Source organism: Gobio gobio (assembly GCF_949357685.1).
Source record: "Gobio gobio genome assembly, chromosome: 17".
In the NCBI taxonomy this organism is placed as follows: domain Eukaryota; kingdom Metazoa; phylum Chordata; class Actinopteri; order Cypriniformes; family Gobionidae; genus Gobio; species Gobio gobio.
Genome location: NC_137110.1, coordinates 33,277,089 through 33,302,962, shown reverse-complemented (window position 1 = coordinate 33,302,962; position 25,874 = coordinate 33,277,089). Strand labels below are relative to the sequence as shown.

Genomic DNA, 25,874 nt, shown 5'->3' with positions numbered 1-25,874 from the left:
ATAACATTTATTATAATGGGTTTATGTAAAGCTTGTTTTAAGTTCACTTAAATTAAAAGTTATTTTTTTTTTAAGTCTAATAAATGTTGAAATTGGTAGCTTTCAGTTATACTGTAATGTAACATCATTAATGTTTCATAGAGACAACAGTGATACTGGCCTTCATTCATAAAAACATGACAATACAACACATATTTAAAATATGCTGTCAATAAATTGTTTCTACATTCATTTGGAGAGTAACTGAAATTATTACAAAATTAAAACATTAAAAACGTATTAATCGTGATTAATTACAGAAAAATTCATTTAATTAGTTCATTTTTTTAATCCATTCCCAGCACTACCTAAAACGCAATCATCCATTGCAATCCCAGCTGTTTATTCAAGTGCATTTTTTTGTTAACAGACTGAGTCCATTGCTTTTTTTGTTTTGGTTGTTTTGTTCATTTATTGTGGATATTTAAAATGCTTTCCGTTTTCAGTGTTAAATAGTCTTTAGAAATAAAAGTTTATTGATCTTTGAAAAGGTGTACCTGTATTATTATGCCATTATCATTATTTTAGATGAAAATGGTATCAGAACGACAATATTATCGTTTATCGCAATAATTTCTTGGCCAATTTATCGTCCAGCAAAATTTGTTATCATGACAGGCCTAGCAGTCGCTCCTCCGTTTCTCTGGCCGCTCTGTGTCTGCGCTCGCTGCGGCTGCCTCCCCTTTTCAAAAATGTATTTTGCTTATTAAATGTAAAGTTTTTCATTTCAAAAGCATTTCTAAATTAAGTTCATATTTCCAACAAACAAAATTCTGAGCCAAAATAACGAAGTAGTGCTCAAGTAGGCTATAAGGCGCTTTCCTAGCCATTAATGCTTAATAACACTCCTATGTCTCCGATGCGGTGGCCGGGACATAAACCTGCCAACATCCGTGGTATAATTTTTGGAATGACTTATCGAATATTGCTGAACTACTGCACAATGTTTCAAACGAATGGAAAATTCTGAACAAAGACTTTAGTTTTGGTGAGTGATTCGTTAAATGTCTCTAACATGACTATTGCAGCTCGGCAAGTTTTCTCATGTGAGATGTCATGCGCACACAATGAATTTGGCTTCTCACTCTTTAAAACATAATGACGCTTTACTTCGTCTTTGCGTTTCGTGTAGCCTCTTGTATTGAGCTATTTCGTTCGCAAACATGACCGTATTCTTACTGCAGCTGATTTGGTTCATATCATACTCTTTCTATGAAACCTGTAAACAACATTCACCAGTTCTAACTTTATAGTGACACTAACTCTATAGCGGTTTTCTCATTTAAACTACATTCAAATGGATTTCCTCACACATTTTTTCGTCTTTCCATACGCAATTTAGAGGGAATATTGCTGGTGACATATTTCTCCGGTTCTAAATGCAGTGACTGGGGCACTGCGCATACGCTGAAGTTTTGTACGGAAAACATAAATGCGCACGTAAAAGAAAATGTGAATCGGATTGCAAAGTTTAGGGTTCATAACACAACTTTCAGAATCTGAAATTGGATTGGATCAATTTGGATTGACGAAAATTAGTGCATGTAAATAGGGTTTCAAACGTACCAGTACTACCGATACGATACCTGATATACGCTGCCTTCAAATGCTGCTGTTCGTGTTTATTTGAGCGCTCTGTAAATAGAAACATTTTATGCTCAATGTCATTTTACAAGCATTGAGCATTGTAGCCAATCACAATCATATCTATTTGGCACGTAAACACAATGGCCTATCGGTGCTAGTCACTCGCAAATCCTCTTATAGAACCAATAGTGTAAACACAAAGTAAATAAGATATTGATTGTACAATTAAGACCGCTTATTTTTATTATAACAGGAGTTTTCACTAGAGTGCAGAACTCCTTGAACTTGCACTTTAGAGATTGACAGCCTTGGTGATTTATAAAGAGGGTTCTTCTCTTGCTTTGTTTATTACCCATTCACAATCTGAATACAAGTTAAATTTTTCATGCTGCTTAGTACTTTGCAAAGTTTCTGGATTGACAACCATATTTATATGCACAATTTAATCAAACTTTTTTTTTTTTGCTCTGAATTTTCAAGGACACTAACTCGTAATGATTTGGTGGAATACATCAGTAGCCATTATAAAGCTCCTCGCATGGTCCTGGCTACAGCTGGAGGTACTGCTCTTGGACTATTATCAAACTTGTCATGCAGTAGTGTAATAGAAAAGATACAGACAGCAAAGTATATTGCTTAAACACGGTCTCTGTTCTGCTGTAGGAGTGAACCACGATGAGCTTGTGGCTCTAGCTAAGCAGCATTTCAGTGGTGTTTCTTTTGAATACGAGGGTGATGCTGTACCTGTTCTGTCCCCGTGCCGTTTCACTGGGAGTGAGGTATGAATTGCATGAGAGGGTCTCTTTTCTTGCCATTGACTTTGTCTTGACTTGCGGTCTAATCCTGTCTTGCTTTTAGATTCGTATGCGTGATGATGCCATGCCACTAGCACATGTTGCTATTGCTGTAGAGGGAGCTGGAGCTGCAAGTCCTGATATTGTGCCACTCATGGTTGCCAATTCCATCATTGGTAGCTATGACATCACATTCGGTGGTGGAAAGGTTAGTTTATTATTACTTTGGTTAAACTTCAATCTCTTAAACCTACTTTTTGCATGTATGGAGTAGAAGTGGGAATCTAGGTACTTTGCGATTCTGATTCTGATTAGCTTCAGGGATTCTTGATTCCTCTTGCAATCTCTGGCAGGATGGCTCCTGGGAAATTCTAGTATGAGAGGCTTTCTTTCTGTTTTAATGAAATGCCGCAAAGAGAAACCTTAAACTTGCCCATTGCTAACCAGTTTGTCTCTTGATTTCTACATGCACAGGAAAGATAAGTTCAAATCATTTTCATGTTGTTTTGAAAACTGATGATCATTTTCATGCCATTACACAATTTGTCTAAATAAAAAATAAAAAAATGAATAAAAATAAAATGCTAAAAACGAACATTAACATTTTAAATGCAACCAGTAAATTTGGGCTTCACAACATTATAGTGTACAATATGGATTTTTTTTTTTTTAAAGATTACATTTTTCAGTGAGAGATGACATAAACATTGGGATAATGAATTTAATATCCAGTATTGGCCGATGTATGTCCAATAGTGACCAATATTAGTACATTGTAATTGGTACTAGGGTTGGGGATGTCCCCTAAATTGGCAGTTGACGATGTTTACAGTAAAACATTGTGATGGTCGATGATATCGTCGTGGGGGGGGGGGGTAATTATGTAAATAGGTAGATAATATACTATATCTCTTTACATAAATACTATTTTCTACTTAAAACTATAATTTCGTTATTTTACTAACCCAAATAATGACTCATGCTAGGTTGCACGTGAGGGGGAAAAAATAGCTTCCTTCCACTAAAGAGTTGAGCTCTTTTTATTTTAATATATCTCTTTACATAAATACTATTTTCTACTCTTAAAAAAATAATTTCGTTATTTTACTAACCCAGTGTTTTGTATGTGAATGCTGTTTCTCGTGAATATTACCACAGGAGTGAAGCACAAAGCTTTGTTTAGCCCAGAAAGAAAATAATGGTCAGATAGCACTTTTTCATTCTGTTTTGCGATCTGGATCTGGTCACTGGATTTTCCGTGAATTTTAACAATAGGCCCAGTCCATTTTATCCCAATGGACATGGACATCTTGTTTCTTTTCCCAAATCTTCTCACGTCGCACCCATGTTCGCAGGGGATTATAAACGTTTCTTCCTTTCGTTTACTTATAATTAAGTCTATTATAACTATTCACATCCTTTACTGTGGTAAAGTATAAAAAACACTGTAGGGCGAATGCCTTTTAACTTCAAATTTTATTTAACACAGTTTGTTCTTGTTATTAAACTTGGTTAGGTGCGTTAAGTTTGGTTTATTTGAATAGCGCATTTCACACACACACACACACACACACACACACACACACACACACACACACACGCCGGTGATTTTAGTTTCGTTTTCTCTGGCAGTGAATAATCAAACATTAAGATAGAAGATAAAATCCGCTCTTCAGACCTTTTACAACAAGTGTTGCCTTGCAACATCAGGAGAAAACATGAAGATATTCGAGAAGTTGTCTATCCAGCTTGTGTCCCATTCCTCTGAAAGCGCAGATCGGTATATGACGCATCTTTGCAGGGAAATGGTATGAATAAAATATTTTTCTAACTAATATTTAATTTTCTTATATTCTTGAGGTAACGATTATTTACTGAAAATCGTTTAAATGTTTTATAGGCTGTGTTGTTTCACTGACGGAAGTGCTAAATTAAACACGCATGCATATGGATGTTTCAGCCTCAAATGATTTCAAAATGTAGGCTATATATATATCTGGCATAGACTAGAGTATTTAAAAAAGCATATGCATTAGTTACATTCTCAATTTAATTTACAGAGCAATTCCTGCTAAGTTTTTAGTTTAACTAATATTATAGAAGAGGACTAGTGTGTGTCGCACTCACAACAGACTCGCAACGGGGGCGTGGCATCACGATGGTCGCGCTCCATCGTGATGTTGGTCATCATCGTCCATCGGCACAACCCTAATTGGTACCATAAAAAATAAATGATATGGTACCAATATATCGTGCATCCATACATTGAGAAGTTGTTTTCTTGTGCGTCTCCATACTGCATCTCAATGCGTCTCAATTATTGCATAAGCATGTAGGATACTGGAAATGTATTGCAATACCCAGCTGAGGAATTGAACCAAAAGGTACAATTTACACAGAATAATGTCACAATGCCTGTCTGGTGAGTATTCACTTAAACACAGTCGGTTTTGTCTTAAATGGTTAGCTCACCCAAAAATGAAAATTGTCATTAATACTCACCCTCATGTCGTTCCAAACCCATAAGACCTTCCTTCATCTTCAGAACACAGATTAAGATATTTTTGATGAAATCCGAGAGCTCTCTAACCCCTCTATAGCTATTTAATTAGCACTTTCAAGGCCCAGAAAGGTAGTCGAGACATCGTTAAAATAATCCATGTGACTCCAGTGGTTCAAACGTAATGTTATGAAGTAGGGCTGCTCGATTATGGAAAAAATCATAATCACGATTACTTTGGTCAATATTGAAATCACGATTATGTAACACGATTATTTCACATGACTTTGGGAATGTGTTGTATTTATTAAAAATACACCTTTCAACAATTCAATTGAAATTGTAACATTTGTTGTACTTTTTGAATTATTAAAATAAATAATATAACATATATTCAAATCAAAGTATAAAAGTATTCACGTAAAAATGATAATCACAAATAAATAAGATCAACAATATGGTTCGGCTAGATATGCTTTTCAGGTACGTCTAACATTAGTTTTCAGGTACAGAAATGTCTCAAATGTAAAATAACATTGCATATTTGAGTGCATAAATTAAAGATGAATCCTATTAAACTTACAAAAGCTATTCAATCCGGATCGGATATGCGTCGTCTTTATCGACTGTATAAAGTTCACTTAAGGCATATACAGACTATGTCTGCTAGGATACTCATCAAGATGGACATGTTGACATACGTTTTGTGTGAGTTTGTCCATTCAAGAGCAAGACTTGAAAGAGAACTCAATATTTGCGCGAGCGGCTTCTCATTCGCGTCTTCTGTCACTAAACCCGGGTGATGACGGTGAAAACGACTGGTCATATTCAAACATACGGCAGCACTCGCATGCATTGAACAAAGTTTACAAAGAGAGAATTATTTGAAAAATATGAGGGGAAAAAAGGACGTTTACACGGCACCCCTGCTCTCGTCAGTTTTTGTTTCTTTATTAGATTGTCATAGGTCACTCTGTTTCATTTTCAAGTGGTTAAACAAATTCATGGTGTTCCCTTGCGTTGCAGCCACTACCATGTAGCAAATCTTGCACGTAGCATGTTTCTGCTCGTCGTCTGATTACTCGAAGCCAAACTGTTCCCAGACAACGGAGTTGGTTTTGTCTTTTTTGCTCACCAAACGCTGCTGTAACTGCCCTCCTTCTGCCATCTTTACTCGCGCCGAGTTTTTAAATTCCAGCGGATGATATGCACACGAGACTCACGACCTGAGAAAGTTTGTGGCTTCGGGAGGGGCGGATGAACGCATGCGCGTTTCATTCAGAAAGCAAGGCAAAATAATCGTTTTTTCTCGATTGTACTATTTTGGTGATCGTTGGGAGGCAAAATCGAAATCGAAATCGAAATTCGATTAATTGCACAGCCCTATTATGAAGCGACTATAATACTTTTACACGTAAAACAAACACCAATAACGACTATTCAATAATCTTTTCTCTTTCGTGTATTCTCTTACACTGTTCACATAAGCACCAGTGTGCAAGTACCATGCACTGTGTGCAAGTACCATGCTGTACTGCTGTACCAGCCGGCCAAGGGTATAATGTCTTTGGCTGAATTCGAAATCTCCCCCTAAACCCTCAATCACTATTCCCTACTTTAGTCCACTAATACAGTTCACTTGAAGGAGTGTATACGCTGTGTGCATCGGCTTTACACTCATTTTTTCGGTGCAATGTGGGATAGAATGAGTGCACTCAATAACGGCAACTATGGTTTCGGACACCACTACAAATGGCTGTCGCCCTCAAATAGTGCCAGGGTTCCTGCGGGGTCTTAAAAAGTCTTAAAAAGTCTTGAATTTCAAAATCTAAATTTTAGGCCTTCAGAGTATTTAAGACTTTTTTTAAGTATTGAGTTCTAGGTCTTAAATAGTTTTAAACGGGTCTTAAATTATCCTACGTCCATGTAACGCTACCTCTAAAGGCCCGGGTATACTTCGGCCGTCCGCATTCGTGCACCGCCCGCATGACGTCATTTTCGTCATTCGGAGGGCTCGCGGCCGGCCGCACACCCTGTCCGCGCGCAGCCCAAATTGAGACCGCGGCGGACGGTCCGCGTGCAACAGCGCATGCGCCAGCAGTACAGAAGAGTCCACTAGGTGGCAATATGCACAGTATTGAGCACAGTGTTCAGCCGTCGAAGAAGAGTGTGCAAAGACCGGTTTAAAAACAACACACTTGAAAAAAAGAGAGAATTTTTGATTCTTCAGTGTTTCTTCCAAACTGTTGCAATGGTGGATGCACTACAGTTCTTCTCCGATCATGCACAGCGAATGTCCCGTTGATGACAGGACTCAGTGCTGCCCTCCGATGTCTGGTAGAGCATAGACACTTTTTTACTGCGCATGTGTCGAACGCGATCATCCGCGCGCATCCGTTGTATAGTATACTTTGAAAGACGCGCGGACAGGGCTGAGCGCGTGACGTAAGTGAAGTATACCCGGGGCTTTATACTTGACGCGCTCGCCGTTGTGCTATTCTTTGAAACGACAGAGGGCGACTCGGAGTAATTGTTCTATAAACCATCAGGAAAAAGCGTAGAGAAGTGGGCTAATGTACACAGGTGACAATATTTATTTAAGTACACTTCACCAAAAACCACACTACAAAAGAATCATGTAAAATCGATCAAAATAAACCTTGATATAACTTGTGACATGAGAACAAAATGTATGTAGAAATGTAACTCAATTTATGATCTCTAAATGTTTCCTAATTTCAGTAAACACTTTCGTGAGTTTTCACTTAGTTTCGTGAACTTTTATTTATTAAACAAGTTTTTTTATGCTTTTGTAAGCTTGTTTTGTAAATATAAGCAGCTAATTTGTATGTGCAAACTAGACCACCCTTACTTTGCATCGCCACAAGCTCTTTGTCTGCAACACGACAAGAGAGCGATCAGTGTCATGGATGGGGCAGGCTTCAGGGAGTTCTGTCAAGCAATGGAATCGAGGGACTGACTGAATAGATATTGCATGAATAAAGGATAAATGCACTGCTTCCACTGGTTTGATTATTTACCGTTTCATGTCAAGGAAAAGTTCTATGTTTACCACAGCACAGCTCGCTCAGAGCGTTCAATAATATGCTGTAAAACTTATATTAATATTTGTTTCAATCACTGAATGAAGCCTGCTATATTTGGGACAAGAGTCGCAACCTTAAATTGCTTGCACAAATCTCTTGATCAGCACTCAAAATTTGTTCGTTCATTTCTGTTATGCGCAGAGAGCGTGAGGGCGAGAGAGAGTGAGGTCTGCGGTCTTGGCCATTAGTTGATTTACTTGTTTTTGTGTAGGTAATACGTTGTCAAATATGTTTAAACTTAAATAGACTACCTATACAAGTAGTTATGTCTCTTTGTATTCATTTGTCCTGTTATTGACGTAATGCGCGTCATTGATAAAATGTGCAACCAGATGTTCGAATAGTTCGAATATTCATGCTTTTTTTTAGAGGAAATATTCGATCGTCATTTTTGAGCAATTTTGACAGCCCTAGATCATACACACATTCATATCCCTATGTTCTTATTGGCAGTTATGTCTTGATCTTGAGTAAAAAAGTTTGGGACGTGTGTCAGTATTGGATCTGCACATTACTGTAGTTCTTAAAGTGAAAGCATACTAATACAGCTTATACCCGCTCCTGTCTGTGTGTTAATGTTAAACAAACAACAACAGGGAAAAAAAGGTACTTCAACTTAAAGCATTGTTTGTATCAGTATCTTTAGGTTGTATTTATTTGTCCTATTGTAATTGGTTAATAAGTTCTTATTTTATTAATGACCGTTTACTTGAGAACTTTTTACTTATATTAAGCAATTGCTTACTTTTAAGATTTGTCATATTTCCCACCCTAAGCGATAATGTTATTAAAGCTAGATAGCACACCACTGGACCAGCCTTTTTTTGTAATACCAAACAAGATTCATGCATTTTGTTTGTTTTATTGTCATGTGTGACTATTGTGCATCTAATATGGTAAATGTAGCATCCTATGAAAAAAACAACTGGAAATGACCACCACAAAATTGATTTCAGAAGGAGTAAAAAAAACAAAAAACAAAAAGTGTGTGTGTATATATATATATATATATATATATATGAGATTGAGCTATGAGGAAGTGCAAGTTTACTAATACTTTATTCAATTGGAATAAATTAATTTGCAAGTAATTTTGTGATTCTGCATTTCCTTTGTATGTTTTTTTTGTGTGTGATATAGGTCTTAAATTTAATTCATAATGGTCTTAAAAAGGTCTTAAAAAGTCTTCAATTTGACCCTATTTAAGGGTATAGGGGGCGATTTCGGATTCAGCCATCAATAAGGTTGCCTAGCAACGAGGTGGAGAGGACGCTGGCGTTGTCTGTTCGCCGCTTTTCCATCCGACTCTAGTTTAAACTGTAATGTTAGATTTAGATTTTATTTATTTTCTAATGACTAAGTAAAATCAGTCAGCGCTAAAATTGGGACTGTTTGCATGGATCTTATCATCTCCGATGACTCTTTTCTTCGTCTAAACCTTTAAATGGATGGTTACGGTTTGCTTCTAATTTGAAGAACATTTACTCACTTGCAGTTTGGCCTCGAACCTAGGACTGCTGCCCTTGCAGTACTAGCTGGGAGTTGGCTTATGCACTCATTGGCCATGGTATGGACCGTCTTCATCACATCACACGATCAACTTCATCACATCTTCTCGCTGTGCCTGACAGTGTTCCAGCTCTGTGTTTGGCTAATGCCTAGCGCTAGTCAAAACCTTCCGGCGGCCGTCATGAAGCTCAAATATTCCATCCCGCAGCTGCTAAATTTCAACAACCGCACCATTCCGGCGTGCATTGTGGTCATTAAGGAACATGGACTTCTGCGCCGACCGCGTTACATCCGTAGAGGCTCTCGTCGTGGGCTTGTTTACCATCAGCCTGAACACTCTGCTTCAGCCATACCATCCATCTGGACCACTGTAGCACATCTACCGCGTCATCAGAACAGTGTTGCTCTCTGTGTTGATAACACGGAAAACACAGCAAAATCTCAGCAATCTAAGCTGGACTGCATGGGGAACACCGCAAGATCTTTTTGCACAGAGCATGACAGAAAACGTGGAGCGGATTTTAGTGTTTTACGGCCAATAACGAGATTCACCACCCCATCAATGCTCAAAACAGAACTTTTTAATGCACAATCCCTCACAAATAAATCATCTTTCATCCAAGACCACATCATGGATAAGGGATTAGACCTTATGTGCTTAACGGAAACATGGCATTAGCCTGCAGTTTACTCAGCACTAAATGAAGCCTGTACCCCTGGTTACAGCTACCTGGAGAAAGCCCGTTACACTGGTCGTGCTGGTGGCTTAAGCCGCGTTTCCACTGCAGGAACTCCCCCAGGAACTAGGAACTTTGGGCTGGTACTCTGTGTGTTTCGACCGCAGGAACCAGGGTCTAAATGAAGTTCCAGGTAAATATTTCCCCCTCCAAACGGCCCTGCTCCCGGGGTAGTACTTTTTCAAAGTTCGGGAACTTTCGGCGGTGGGACTTGGGCGCTGAACATGTGGATTGGTTGAACTCACGCAGTATTTTATTTCAACCGGCATTTTTAAAAGTCTTTTGCGAGGTTTCTTCGTTCTGCGTTCAGTAAATATCAGTCTTGCTCTCGGTCCGATGGCGCGCGTTCGTCTCCGCCATCTCACGGTCAATGTCCGTAATAATAGCTGATAACGTACGTTGTCTTATTTTAAATCTAGCTTTACGAGCTTTCAGAATACGCTTTAGTATCAGTGCTCGTCTCTTTTCCGCCGTTTTGTTATTGACCTCTTTATTAAAACAATACATAACTTCCAAAAGCAGCGCTGCTTGCATCTCCTCGTTATTGTTGCAGACAGTGTTGTGCAAAAATTATTCCTGTCCGTCGCTGACTGGGAGGAATTTGCCTAATCTTCCCGGTACTTTAGACCGCAGTGGAAACGCAGACAGTAGCAGATCTGGGGGGAAAAAAGTTCCTGTAAAAAAAAGTTCAAATTGGTACAAATTGTTTCCGGGTAATTTTGGTGGAAACGCGGCTTTAGCTGTAATTCATAGACAAACATTGGAGCTGTCTTTTCTCCCTTTGCCCACAGTGTCATCATTTGAATACCTTTTTTTTTTAAATGTGAACCCCCTTTTTCTTTGACAATACTCCTTATTTATCGGCCCCCCCAAAACAAATTTTGTTTTTATTTCTGAGATGCATGACTTTCTTACAACAATCTGCTCTAATTATTATAATTATAAAATGTTGGCAAGTAATTATAATAATTAATTAATTTGTTACATTTATATAGCGCTTTTATAGGCACTCAAAGCGCTTTACATATAGAAGGGGGAATCTCCTCAACCACCACCAATGTACAGCATCCACCTGGATGATGCGACGGCAGCCATATTGCGCCCACCACACACCAGTTGATTGGTGGAGAGGAGACAGAGTGATGAAGCCAATCTGTATATGGGGATGATTAGGAGGCCATGATGGAGAGGGCCAATGGGCAAATTTGGCCAGGATGCCAGGGTTACAGCCCTACTCTATATCGAAGGACATCCTGGGATTTTTAATGACCACAGAGAGTCAGGACCTCAACCCCTTTTAATATTAAGAGATTTTAATATTCATGTAGATACCCCCACCTGACAGATGAGTTTCTGCAATTATGGACTGCCTCAATCTCCAACAGCATGTGGATGTCCCCACTCATTCTAGGGGGCACACTCTGGACTTGGTCATTTCCAACTCTCCTCATATTAGAAACCTCTTGGTGTGTCTGACCACCAGGCCATCTCAATGGAGCTGCCACGCCACTCTTCACATACCAAAGATACCTGTCAAATTTGCTTCAGGAACCTGAAAAGGATTAACCAAGACACTTTAACTATAGACCTCCAGCAACTCTCCTCTGCTGATCTCTCCTCAGTCATGGAGTCGGTTGACTTCTACAACCAATCTGAGCAACATTCTAGATCTTCACGCCCCTGTCAGAACTAGAATGGTCACCTTCTTGCGCTCAGCCCCCTGGTACACAGACGAACTCCGGAATGATGAAGACGGTTGGGCGTGTACTTGAGAGGTGTCTCAAGCTTTCAGGACTCACTGTTCATAAGCAAGCCTATAGAGAGTATCAGAAGGCCTATGCAAGGTCCTTGAGAGATGCTCAGTCACAGTTCTATTCTTGCATAATTAACAATAACCCTGGAAACTCGAAGCTTTGCTTTTCTCCACTATAAATCACATCCTCAAACCGCAAACTCACTCTTTTTCAGAAGCCACAGAAGAGAGGTGCAATAAGTTCATGACCTTTTTTAGGAACAAAGTAGACAACATCCACTTTCACCTATCTAGCACCTCCGCTCTGCCTGTCCCGACTGTCGATCCACAGCCTGGGACTTACCAATATCTCTGCTGCTTCTCCATCATCACACAGCGCGAGGTTGAGGACATCATCAGAAAGATGAAACCATCCACCTGTGCACTGGATCCCTTTCCCACAGCCATGGTAAAATCTAACCTCTGTATCTTAAGTCCGTTTATAACCAAGATAATTAATCATACTCTCCAGGCTGGCCATGTTCCTTCATCACTAAAAACTGCTATCATCAGACCACTTCTTAAAAAACCCACTTTAGACCCAGATATTATTGACAACTACAGACCCATCTCCAACCTTCCATACCTCTCTAAGGTGCTGGAAAAAGTTGTTGCTGCACAGCTTCAGGTCCATTTAAAACAAAACAATCTTTATGAGAAATTTCAGTCTGGTTTCCGGACAGGACACTGCACAGAAGCAGCTTTGGTCAGGGTCACAAACGACCTATTGATGGCGGCAGATGCTGGTTCCCCATCCTCTCTCATCCTCCTGGACTTATCTGCAGCTTTCGATACTGTTGATCATAACATCCTCCTTCACTGTTTACATTCCACCATCGGTCTCTCTGACTCTGTCCACAACTGGTTCTCATCTTACCTCACTGGGAGAACTGAATATGTTGCATTGGGAGAAGCTACATCCCTGTCACACAACGTCACCTGCAGTGTCCCTCAAGGCTCAGTGCTCGACCCCACCCTGTTCATCCTCTACATGCTCCCCCTTGGCCGTGTCATCAGCCGGCATGGGATTTCTTTTCACTGCTATGCTGATGACACTCAAAACTTTACCTAAGGTCAAATTCTTCCCCCTCTGCTGACCTCACTCCTTCCACTTTGACCACTTGCCTGGATGAGATCAAGGCATGGATGAAGCAACTTTCTGCAGGTAAACAGCTCCAAGACTGAAGCATTTCTAGTCGGCACTCCACTTCAGGTCTGGAAATCTGTTATCACCAGCATTGATGTAGAAAGTGGAATGTCCTAATCAGAGAAAGCAGTCACCAACCTGGGGGTCAGTATGGAATCGCAACTTACACAGATGTTTGATGTGAGCTTCAAAAGTAAGACCTCCTTCTTCTACCTCAGAAATCTTGCCTAAACTTCGTCCCGTACTAACACTGGCAGATGCGGAGAAGCTTGTCCACGCCTTTGGCTCCTCCAGGCTGGACTACTGCAATGCACTCCTTATCGGGATCCCAGGCAAAAATCTCCAGAAACTGCAGTATATTCAGAACAGCGATGCTAGGATCCTGATGAGGGTGCGCAAATACGACCATGTCACTCCCATTCTCAAATCACTCCACTGGCTTCCTGTCTTGCTCAGGATTGAGTGTAAGATCTCCCTACTTACTCACCAGTTCATCCATGGTGACGCACCCACCTATCTCAAAGAACTCCTCACCACACAAACATCCACACGTAATCTGTTCTGTTTCAACGCATCTTCTTAAAACTCCCAAGACCAAACTCCGTACTATGGGAGACTGGGCCTTCTGCTCAGCTGCCCCCAGTCTGTGGAATGCTCTCCCTAACCACTTGCGGATCCCACAGACTGTAGATGCTTTTAAACGTGATCTTAAAACCCACCTTTTAGTAGAGCTTTTGATTGATTTGTTACTTTAATTTTTCAGTTTTATTTATTCTTATTTATTTTTATTTTATTTTATTTTTTTATTGTTTTAAATCTGTAGCACTTTGAGATTGTTTAATGTAAAGTGTGTTACAAATTAATAATAATAATAAATACATTTTAAGTGAAAGCAATGTGTTACTATGGTAATCCAGGTCGAATGTTCAGTGAAAAAGTCATCCCTTCCATTCCAAAAACACAAACAGTTCTCATCAACAACCCTATAGCACGAGCACAACAGTCCAACTAACGAACATATTACAAATAACAAGATTAGAGGGTTATATCGATCACTAAAAGAGGAACCAAAGGAAACAAACATATATTAGGAGTATATTATCTTACTTTTCGGACACACTTGGGAGCTGACGCTTGAAACAGACAGCGAGGAGGTTTTAGATGCTCAAGGCTTATCGGGTGTGGAAATGAATGGGTCTTTATCATCGCTGAAGTGAACGACAATACGATCGCAAATGGACAAGCAAGCAAAAGCCAGCATATATTAGTTCTGTGAAACAACAAAACAAAATCAATGTTACTCGCCTATTGAGAAGAAATAAAGCAACCTCGGCCTTCGCTCCTTGAGTTCTCTCCAGCGCTGGAAAGCTGATGCTTCTTGCCTGATCGTAAGCCTTCTTTTGTTCCACAGACATCTTCCACATTTGTTTTTTTATCTGCCATCTCTCTCATTCTGTCGTCGCTCAGCTAATGTCTGTCCTGTGTCGTGTCTTTTGAATTTTGAGTGCTCTCTTCTCCCTGTCATTAGTAGACACGCCCCTACTGCTGATTGGCTATAAGTTTGTTTTAGGGGTGCACCGATCCGACTTTTTCAGTCCCGATACCGATACCGATGCCTGGGCTTTGTGTATCTGTCGATACCCGATACCGATCCGATATATTGTTGAATTAATAATAAACTGTATATCTTCCACCTTATACCTTCCTTGAAGAGACTAAAGGCACCAGACTTTACTAACTAAACATAACTAAGACAAAATAACAGATGTATGTAAGGTGTTGAATTCTTATTTATTTAAAAAACAATTGTGCATTCAAATCTAAAATAGAATGTAATCTAACTTCTTTAAATAAATAAAATGTAGCAGTGGAAACAAAAAACAGTGTATTGGTCAAACATACAATAGTAATCTGACAGTTACCAAACATTTTTTACACTACAGATAATTGTTTTGGTATATAATCATATCAATATTAAAAAGTAGCATTACAAATTAACAAATAGTCTAATTTTCTACCATATGCAATTTAATAAAAATTTTCAGCTAGCTAATAACAACTTTGTTCTGGTTTCACCTCACTCCAGATTAAATGATTGTAGGCTAGGCCTTTTTATTTTACTACACATTGTCAACAGAAATAAGATGAAATACTGTTGATAATTAAAAATAATTCTTACTACCCACTCTTGCTAAAGTGGGTAAGCACACTTGTGTTCTCATTTCAGTTGCGTTCTGAGTAAATTAATAAACTGAGTTCATGAGTTCAGTGTTGGACAGATCAGTTGTTCTGGCCAGTCGTTAAAATGATTCGGTTCAAAGGAGTCATTAGGTCACGAATCGGACATTAGCAGACGCGTTGTGTGCGAATCCCGTCTGTTAGAACATCGCGAAAGATGTCAACACACAGAAAACAGTTCATAACTGGATATAATTTGTCTCCCGCTTATTGAAAGTATGCTTTATGTCAGCTGGTCAGAGAAGAGTCAATGTTTTTTGAGCGCAATTCACACCCAGTGATAATTCAAGGACAAAATTGTCCGAATGTGTCACGTGCAACATGGTTTCGGTCTTCCGAGCTTTTGATTTGGATTAATATGTGAAATATGAGAGCGAACACTGATTATTTTGAAGACCCAGAGAGCGCGCGCGGGGGAGGAGCTCTCAGATCGGTCTCTCTGTCACTCAGTCACAAGCGCAGCATCTGTTCTACATCACTCGTAAATCACAATAACTCATCAAATTAGGCTTTGGCCGTCAAAAAAATGTCAATGCAGGAAAGACCCTGACTTTGCAGTAATACCCTCGAAACAGCGACGAACTAGTTGGCGTGGCAAGCGTGAAATATCTCCTCCACACAGCCGACTCTCTGGCTCGCTCCCTTCTAACATGCGACACACGTGAAGCTGACGAATGACGTAGGTTCTGCTGCGACGGAAAAAAACACCTGGATCGGCTTGTGGATCTGTTAATTTTTCCGATCCCCGATCCAGCTATTTTGTCAGTATCGCGGCCGATATCCGATCCTAATATCGGATCGGTGCACCCCTAGTTTGTTTTGGTACTCGGCCCGAAACACTTTTCTAAAGCAGTTTTGAAATACCACTTACCCCACCTTTTAAGTGAATAAAAAATCAGTTGTGTGTCAGTGCTTAAGGTCTTAAGGTCATTCTTGTCTATGGTGTTAATGTGAATCAAACAACAAAAGAAAACGATTCACTCACTGCTCTTGACTGAATAACTTTAGCTTTAATAAGGTCAATGTATTTTTAATTCATAGAGTGAAGTCTTTGTCATGTTTTTTCACACTTGATTATCCTTGAATACTACTCTTAAATATTATTACCTGGAAAAAATTATGCATTTTATTTATCGGTCTTGTATTTTGCAGTTTAATTTGTCTTTTTTCTTATTTTTAATATCATAACATCTAAAGCTATTTTTGTTACTTTTTGTTCTCTATCATCAAGTGTGGAGGAGGAGATCTAGCCCTAGCCCTAATGGCTGAATTACACACTGCTCATTCACTTTTCCCTCTTTGTTACTGCTGTAGTGGCGGGTACACATGCTACCTTACGCCACATAATTTATCAAATAAAGTGGTGGTTGCATTATGATCATGAAATAATGCTACTCTTTATTTGTATGTTGTATATAGCACTTAAGCAGTCGCCTGGCTCGCCTGGCTGCAGAGCTGAACCTGTGTCAAAGTTTCCAGGCTTTCCACTCCTCATACAGTGACACTGGACTGCTGGGTATTTATTTTGTTACTGACAAACATAAAATAGAGGACATGATGCATTGGGCACAGAATGCCTGGTAAGTCACTGGCATGCCTTAAGCTATTCTTGACAGAAGATACAATTGTCATCAGTTGTGTTATAGTCCTATTTGAGGTGATGAATACATGCTGTTGATGTTTCTGTATTACAGGATGAATTTGTGCACCACAGTGACTGAGAGTGATGTGGCTCGAGCCAAAAATGCTTTGAAGGCTAGCTTAGTGGGACAGCTCAATGGTAATAAACTCAAACATACTCATTACCCATACACAGTCTATACATTCTCTCTCTTTGCATCAAAACTCATAATAGTCATACTGATCACTGTATGTATTTAGCACAGATTCAGTTTAATTTTAGTATGTTATTTTTAAAGGCACACTATGTAACTTTTGACTCTAGCGGTAAAAAACAAAACTGCATGCATTTTGCGGTAGAACATGTTGTGCTTTGGCTATGCGTGAGTGTGGATAAATACGGTTATCCTACTGCTCGGAAAACATTAACTACTTGGCATAAAGGTGTCATGAACTGTATTTTTGTTTTATGAGGTGCACTTATAATGTTAGTATAATTGCCATTTTATACCCTGATTTTAGCCCTCTGATGGAAGAGGTTTGTCTGGCTATCACTAGGCCTGTTGCGATAGTTAATAAATCAATTAATCGCACGATAAAAAAAGAGCTCGATAATTTTTCCGGACGCGATAATTTCCAGCGTCCGTTTTTATATCCATTTTTGCAGAGCGTTCCATTATGATCATGCTCTTATACACAAATGCTTCTAAGCGCGACAAGACACGAGAACTCGCTGAATGTCAATGTCCTGTGTGTGTGTGTGTGTGTGTGTGTGTGTGTGTGTGTGTGTGTGTGTGTGTGTGTGTGTGTGTGTGTGTGTGTGTGTGTGTGTGTGTGTGTGTGTGTGTGTGTGTGTGTGTGTGTGTGTGTGTGTGTGTGTGTGTGTGTGTGTGTGTGTGTGTGTGTGTGTGTGTGTGTGTGTGTGTGTGTGTGTGTGTGTGTGTGTGTGTGTGTGTGTGTGTGTGTGTGTGTGTGTGTGTGTGTGTGTGTGTGTGTGTGTGTGTGTGTGTGTGTGTGTGTGTGTGTGTGTGTGTGTGTGTGTGTGTGTGTGTGTGTGTGTGTGTGTGTGTGTGTGTGTGTGTGTGTGTGTGTGTGTGTGTGTGTGTGTGTGTGTGTGTGTGTGTGTGTGTGTGTGTGTGTGTGTGTGTGTGTGTGTGTGTCAGTGTCCTGTCTGTGTGTCTGCGTCTCATGTCAGCTAATCGCGGGACACTCTGACACACACACACACACACTCGACGCACAGACAGACTCGCGTCGAGTTCTCTTTTTCTCTTGAACAAACAATAACAACAACACAGAGAATTTTGAGTATTCTCATATTAGGAGTCTTAAATTAGTTAAATAACATCTTAAAAGAACTTAAAGAGTTCTGCGCGTGAGATCCGCGGCTGTTCTTAAAGTGACCGGAGCACTGATGATGCCTGTCATTAATGTTCATCAAAGAACAACGGGAACATAGAAAATTATAGCTTTAATGATGATTAATCTATATTTAATTTATTATTTATGCACAGGGTTTCCGCGGGGTCATAAAAAGTCATACATTTAACAATAAGAATTTAAGGCCATAAAAAGTCATAAAAACGTCCAGATTTTCCATACAAGGTCATAAAAAAACATTTAGCCACGTCTAAAATTGATATGCTTGTCCGTTAATTTGTTCTTCCATCAAACTGCGCTTGCGGCGGCTATGGCATTCATTTGTTTCGCCAGTTGTAGTTCTGTATGAGGAATCTGGGTGGTATCACACTGGTATCACAGCGTTCCAGAACTACAAGGTCCATGCGGCAGCATACAGACTTGTCGGAAGGACTTTCACAGAAACCCTCGCGAACTCCGAACATACTGAGTCACTGCTTAGTTTAATTGAAATTTTCCTGGCTATCACAATGGGAAAATGTACCTTTAACGATCTATGGCTCGAAGACGGTGCGTTTATACCCCTTTTCCACCAAGGCAGTGCTAGAGCTAATTCAGAGCCAGAGCTAGTCCCAGTTCATAGTTGGTTCAACTGAGGAGCCTTCTAAGAACCGGTTTGCTTTTCCACGGGCTGAGAGCCACAACAGAGCCATGTCTTATGTCACTGTATACGTCTCATCTCTCTCAGCAACGCTAGCGAGGCAGCGGCAATGTTGCCAAGTATGTGGTTTTGCCGCGGGCTATTTTTTCATGTCCGCGGGATGAAGCAACCCCAATTATGTGATATTTAGCCCCGGGAATGCGAATTTTAGTGCCAAAAAAACATATTTTACCCCCAAATGTGATTTTTACTGGGGAATCCCCCCCTGGAACGCGATTGGGCTTGTTTTGAGTAGCAATTGGGAGGGTTTGTTGTGAAAACCTGGCAACCCTGGGCAGCGGGAAAAACAAACACACCAGGCTTGTTCGAGATGCATCGTCACTGCGCAGACCGATCCACGTATGATATAAAAAAAAACGCATGAGTGAATCAAACGCATAAGGATTCATGTGCTCTCGCTGGACTCATACGTTATCATACGGCGATCGGTCTCTGCACAGCACCGCTGCGAACAAGCCATCCATCAACAATGCAAACGTTGCGTTACTATTCATTCACATGGCTTTACGATCCTACATCGGCATCAAAACACAACGCAAACACAGCGAATCCAACGCATTCATGTAGTTCGCCGTAATTTGCATAGACGGAGATTACAAACGAACAGCAGCTGTTAGCTCCATTAGCTGCTATTTCAAAAATGGTGGATCTAACGTTTGTGTTCGTCTTGTTGACCCCGCCCCCAGCGCCTGACGTAATCGGTTCTTACTTCTAGCCCTGTTCTAGCCCAGCAATGTTTTGGTGCTACTTAAGAACCACTTTTCCTGGCTCGGAGCTGGGGCTTTGGGTGTGGAAACACAAAGAACCGATTTGAAACTAGGCTCTGGCTCCGATCTAGCTCTGGCTCTGCTTTGGTGGAAAAGGGGTATTAGTAGCTGGCTCAAGCCAGGCCCGGTTCTACGGGGGTGCTAGAGTGCTAAGCACCCTCAAACGCAAGTAAAAGCACCCTCAGTTGATACTGTAATAATATTGGCGAAACAGATTTGGCAGATTTGCACATTTGTTTCCTCTGGAGATCGTCAAATGCATGTATTACAGCGAGTGTTTGCAGCGGTGAGTATTGCAGCCAATGATTGCAATCACAGATATAGTTATTGATCTCTTGAACGCGATCAGAATCTAACTGCTCAAAACGGCAGCGTTTTTAGGCTAACATTATGCAGTTAATGCAGGCTCGCGAAACCTCTCATTAACAAGACACGATGTAGGTAAGATATTTATTGTTGACAACTTAATTTTTATAAAATCTTTGTGAGATTGCGATGAACTGACAAAGCAACAGCATTTTAGTGATCGTAGCGATCTTGGCTGGCTTTCGAGGCTACAGTCTGTAACATTCATTGAATAAAACTATTATTTCTAAGAGGACCGACGGCCAATCGCATGCAGCAAAGTTTAGGAAGTGACATCTAAATATAAATGTCACTCTGCTCGAGACAGAAATATCCTCCTGAGACCCAGAATAGAGGTTTTAATTATATTTTAGCAAATTTCTCTGACAACATGCACAGTTTTAAGTCTGGATATTCTTATGAAATGAGACATTCTTATGAAAATATTATTACAAGTCTCTTTACAATTACATATTGTCCCAAAACACATGAATATACAAATTATATTCAGTGTATAGATGCATTGCATAGAATGGGAATGGCATATGGCCATGTTTACACACATATTGCATAGTAAAATGGTATATCAAATTATTCTTTTATATCTTTCATAACATTGAGAATCATCTTTATACAAAGTTTGGATAAAAAAAGCTTGAAGCATAAAAATTGACTGGTGAATGAAAAAAAAAATCCCATTGTTTTTGTCTATTCATGTCTTTTCATTTTCTCAATAAATAGTTCTGGTGTCCTCTACAGAGCAGAGGATATAGCATATAACATAGGATTTTTTTTTTATGCTCCAAACAATGTAATGGCTTAAAAAAAATCTAAATTCACAAAAACTTTTTTTCTGGTTCTCAGGTACCCCTTTTCCACCAAGGCAGTGCTAGAGCTAATTCAGAGCCAGAGCTAGTCCCAGTTCATAGTTGGTTCGACTGAGTAGCCTTCTAAGAACCGGTTTGCTTTTCCACCTGCTGAGAGCCACAACAGAGCCAGGTCTTACGTCACTGTTTACGTCTCATCTCTCTCAGCAACGCTAGCGAGGCAGCGGCAATGTTGCCAAGTATGTGGTTTTGCCGCGGGCTGTTTTTTCATGTCCGCGGGATGAAGCGACCCCAATTATGTGATATTTAGCCCCATATTGCGAAATTTAGGAGGCAACTATGCCAATAAACACATATTTTACCCCCAAATGTGATTTCTACTGGGGAATCCCCCCCTGGAGCGCGATTGGGCTTGTTTTGAGTAGCAATTGGGCGGGTTTGTTGTGAAAACCTGGCAACCCTGGGCAGCGGGAAACACACACACACACACCAGGCTTGTTCGAGATGCATCGTCACTGCGCAGACCGATCCACGTATGATATAAAAAAAACGCATGAGTGAATCAAAAGCATAAGGAGTCATATGCTCTCGCTGGACTCGTTATCATACGGCGATCGGTCTCTGCACAGCACCGCTGCGAACAAGCCTTCCATCAACAATGCAAACGTTGCGTTACTATTCATTCACATGGCTTTACGATCCTACATCGGCATCAAAACACAACGCAAACACAGCGAATCCAACGCATTCATGCAGTTTGCCGTAATTTGTATAGACAGAGATTACAAACGAACAGCAGCTGTTAGCTCCATTAGCTGCTATTTCAAACATGGCGGATCTCAAGTTTGTGTTCGTCTTGTTGACCCCGCCCCCAGCGCCTGACGTAATCGGTTCTTACTTCTAGCCCTGTTCTAGCCCAGCAATGTTTTGGTGCTACTTAAGAACCACTTTTCCTGGCTCGGAGCTGGGGCTTTGTGTGTGGAAACACAAAGAACCGATTTGAAACTAGGCTCTGGCTCCGATCTAGCTCTGGCTCTGCTTTGGTGGAAAAGGGGTAAGGAAGATGATGAGTTAAAATACTAGTAACGCATTAAAGCAATGGAAAGGCAGACTAATAGATTAATATACAATTTGAAGCAAAATATTTGAAATTCCAATTATTGGTAAAAGTGAATAGTAAATAAATAATCATACATTTCTCACTGTACACTGCTGTGGTGGAGCACATTTACTAGAGCACCCTCAGTAATTTCAGAAGTACCCTCAGTGATTTGATTCTGGAACCGGGCCTGGCTCAAGCCCGTCGCTAACAATCGGTATCAAGCCAATTGCACTCTGTGTAAGAAGACGTTGGAGCTGTCTAGTTTAGGCATAAAAGCCTTGAAGTCGCATGCAAAGTCGGAAAAGCATATCGTTGCTGTAAAAGGCCTGCAGCGGGTGCAGGCGATCCGTCAATGTTACAATTAAGTGTTCCTGTTAGGGTTGGGTACCGAAATCCGGTTCCAATATGGCACCGGTACTTATATAACCGGTATGTACCGGACCGAATCAGAACGCAGATTTCGGTTCTTCATTTCGGTGCCAAAATTCAAACGTGCTTTCGCGCTTTGGCTGAGCCAGAGACAGACGCTCAGCGCTGGTCACATCACAACTCATGACAACTATTCAGTGTTTTCAACGACATCATGTTTATTTCAGGTTTCAGACATTTAAATGCTCATAAGTAGGCTACTAGCAAAAAACACACCCTGATGTCTATGAAAGCGGCTATGACAATCCTTTCAGACGATTATAATTTGACTAACGTTACATGTTTTATTCACATCAGATACATGCACATTATATAGTAACTATAGCATTTACTCTATTCTTCTTTCAGTTCACTGGTCACTTACTTTCATGTATTTCGTGAGACGAGAATGCTCTCAAGTGTTGTAAATCCGACAGATCCGATTCTGAGGCGCAAACTAACATGGCGCCGCCCATTGCACTTTATAGATCAACTAACACACATTCACTCACACATTTGAACATCAGATAGTTCGTGACACAGTTAAGAAGTTTGTGAATATTTTGAATAAAAAGAAAAAACTAAATAAACCCGATACAGCTGAGCTGTCAGCGCTATTGCGGCTGCTGTCATCATGTGAGAAACATGACGCGTCGCCATGGAAACATTAAGACGATGCGTTCTAAAATATTTAGCCAGAGAATATGATCGTATTTCAAAAAAGAGCTGAAGCTCGAAGCTGGTTAGTAGCATACCAAGAATACAGACGACTGCTGTTATTATTGTAATTAAGAGTTATATTAGGCTTGTTGTAGTTGGGTTAGGTGGCTTAGGTTTTACTGTGAATTTGTAAATAAGTCAATTATAATTTGTAAATAAGTAAATTGTGTTTTGTATTTATTTATATTCATACATTTAAGTATACATTAAACTTTTAATAAATGGTTCAATTTAAATAAAAAATAAATAAATAAAAAGCCATTTAATGTCATCCACCTCGTTTTGTGGCCTTTAAAAAAAAAAAAAAGTATCGGTTTAGGCACCGGAACCGTTTTAAAAGTATCGGTTTGGCACCGGAATCGAAAAAAACCCCCAAACGATACCCAACCCTAGTTCCTGTGTTCTTGATACTCAAGAAAAAGAAGGCGAAGGCTTCAGTTTCTTAATCTTAAGTAAGAAATAATAGAATTAGTCTTTAAATAATAAAACTTGTTACTTTCAATGAAAGTCAATAATAAAGACTTTTGAAAGGAATTTTAATGACTGAAGTTATTTATCGTAATTCGTGTAGGTCGTAAATTTAAATCATAATGGTCATAAAAAGGTCTTAAAGTCTTAAATTTGACTGATTAAACCCTGCAGAAACCCTGTATGCAGTTAAGAAAGGTGTTTGATAACTATTACATATGTCTAACAGGGAAGGCACGGGTAAAAACATTTATTATAATGGGTTTATGTAAAGATTGATTTAAGTTCACTTAAATTAAAAGTAGTTTTTTTTTAAAGCCTAATAAATGTTGAAATTGGGAGCTTTCAGTTATACTGCAATGTAACGTCATTAATGTTTCATAGAGACATCAGTGCCGTCATTCATAAAAACATGACAATACAACACATTTAAAATATGCTGTTAATAAATTGTTTCTACATTAATTTGGAGAGTAACTGAAATTATTACAATATCAAAACATTAAAAACGTATTAATCGTGATTAATTACAGATTTTTTTTTGATTAATTAGTAAAAAAAAATTTATGGATTCCCAGCACTATCTAAAACGCAATCATCCACTGCAGTTTTCCAGCTGTTTATTCAAGAGCATTTGTTTGTTAACAGACTGAGAGTCCACTGCTTTTTTTGTTTTGTTCATTTATTGTGGATATTTAAAATGCTTTCTGTTAATAATTTAATAATAACAAATAATTTACTACGTTTTGCGCTCATCAATTTACAGGTATTTGCGCCATTTACCGCCCAAAAAAAGCGTGTCTTAAACCAGACACTTATTTCCGTTATTAGTTATATTGTTAAATGCAATTGCAAAACACAATTCAAAGCTGACAAATGGCTTAAATTTATGGGCATGAATCCAAATGTTTCCATGGTTGCGATGTAACCATTTAATTGCTAACCTATTATTTATTTTGTAAACAAAGCTTTGTGATTCATTCGTGTCGTAATATTCAGGTATAATGGTATTCCCATACAAAAAAAGTGTTTTGGTGAAGGTGCTGTTGTCTAGTTGACCGGCCATTTGGGTTGCTTTCAAACAAACAAGGTGACCTGCTGCTGTAAATTGATTCAGCTCTGCTTATAAGCCACATAATTGAATGAACACTGATTACATAGAGAACTTTAAACTAGGGATGCACCAATATAGACTTTTAGTGCCCCAAATTGTGTATCATTTAGAATTTCAAGTTTCTCACTTGTAAAATGACTTTGCTTGGTCATTCATGTGCTTGGAACTCGTAATTACGATATTTCCGAGTACCTTTTGAAGGTCATTCACCATTCAGCATTTAAGTAGCATGTTGTTGTTGTTTACATAATTTATGTAGCAATAACTTAAAAAAATGCTTTATAATATTTTAAGAAAGTTATCACTCTTGTAACACTGTAATTTGTAATTGTAGTTTTTTTAGATTTTAATTAAGTACTCTACACGCAAGTAATTTGAAATTCTCTGGTGCATACATGTATTATATAACTCTTTTTAAGTTAAAGTATCAAGAAAAGTATGATTATTTTATTCATTGTTGTCCAATAATATATGTGCACCGACAGTATGGATTGTAATACACATTCACCTTTCTTTTTTTCTTAACTGTAATAATGACTTTATACATTACCCCTTCTCTCAGCTTATGTCTTTGACTAAAATATGTATAACATCTTTCTTCTTTATGTTCTCAGGAACTACACCTGTTTGTGATGATATTGGCAGGCACATACTAAATTATGGTCGCCGCATCCCATTGGCAGAGTGGGATGCCAGAATTGAGGTAAAATGTCCACCAAACAATCCCACAGTGGATGAGTGACTGCACTGTTTGAGATTAATTTGAAGATTGTTTAATTTTAAGAAATACTATTTTGTTTGTTTGTGTCTTACTAGGCTGTGACTCCCAGGATTGTCCGGGATGTCTGTTCTAAATACATCTATGACAAATGCCCAGCTGTGTCTGCAGTCGGTGGGTCCATTTATTTTTATATTTAATATACAATTTTATATTTTTTGCTATTCTACACTGAAGTGAATAAACGTGGGCTTC

At 39.3% G+C, this 25,874-nt stretch overlaps 1 protein-coding gene across 1 annotated transcript in view; it reads left to right on the top strand.

Moving 5' to 3' along the window:
• Nucleotides 1-25,874, top strand: part of uqcrc1 (ubiquinol-cytochrome c reductase core protein 1) — a 44,380-nt gene that overhangs the window by 17,535 nt on the left and 971 nt on the right. The window contains exons 7-13 of the mRNA XM_079840968.1: nt 2,107-2,186; nt 2,290-2,405; nt 2,485-2,628; nt 16,870-17,030; nt 17,145-17,230; nt 25,516-25,604; nt 25,718-25,793. Of these exons, the coding sequence (XP_079697094.1) occupies nt 2,107-2,186; nt 2,290-2,405; nt 2,485-2,628; nt 16,870-17,030; nt 17,145-17,230; nt 25,516-25,604; nt 25,718-25,793 (752 nt within the window). The remainder of the gene's footprint in view (nt 1-2,106; nt 2,187-2,289; nt 2,406-2,484; nt 2,629-16,869; nt 17,031-17,144; nt 17,231-25,515; nt 25,605-25,717; nt 25,794-25,874) is intronic.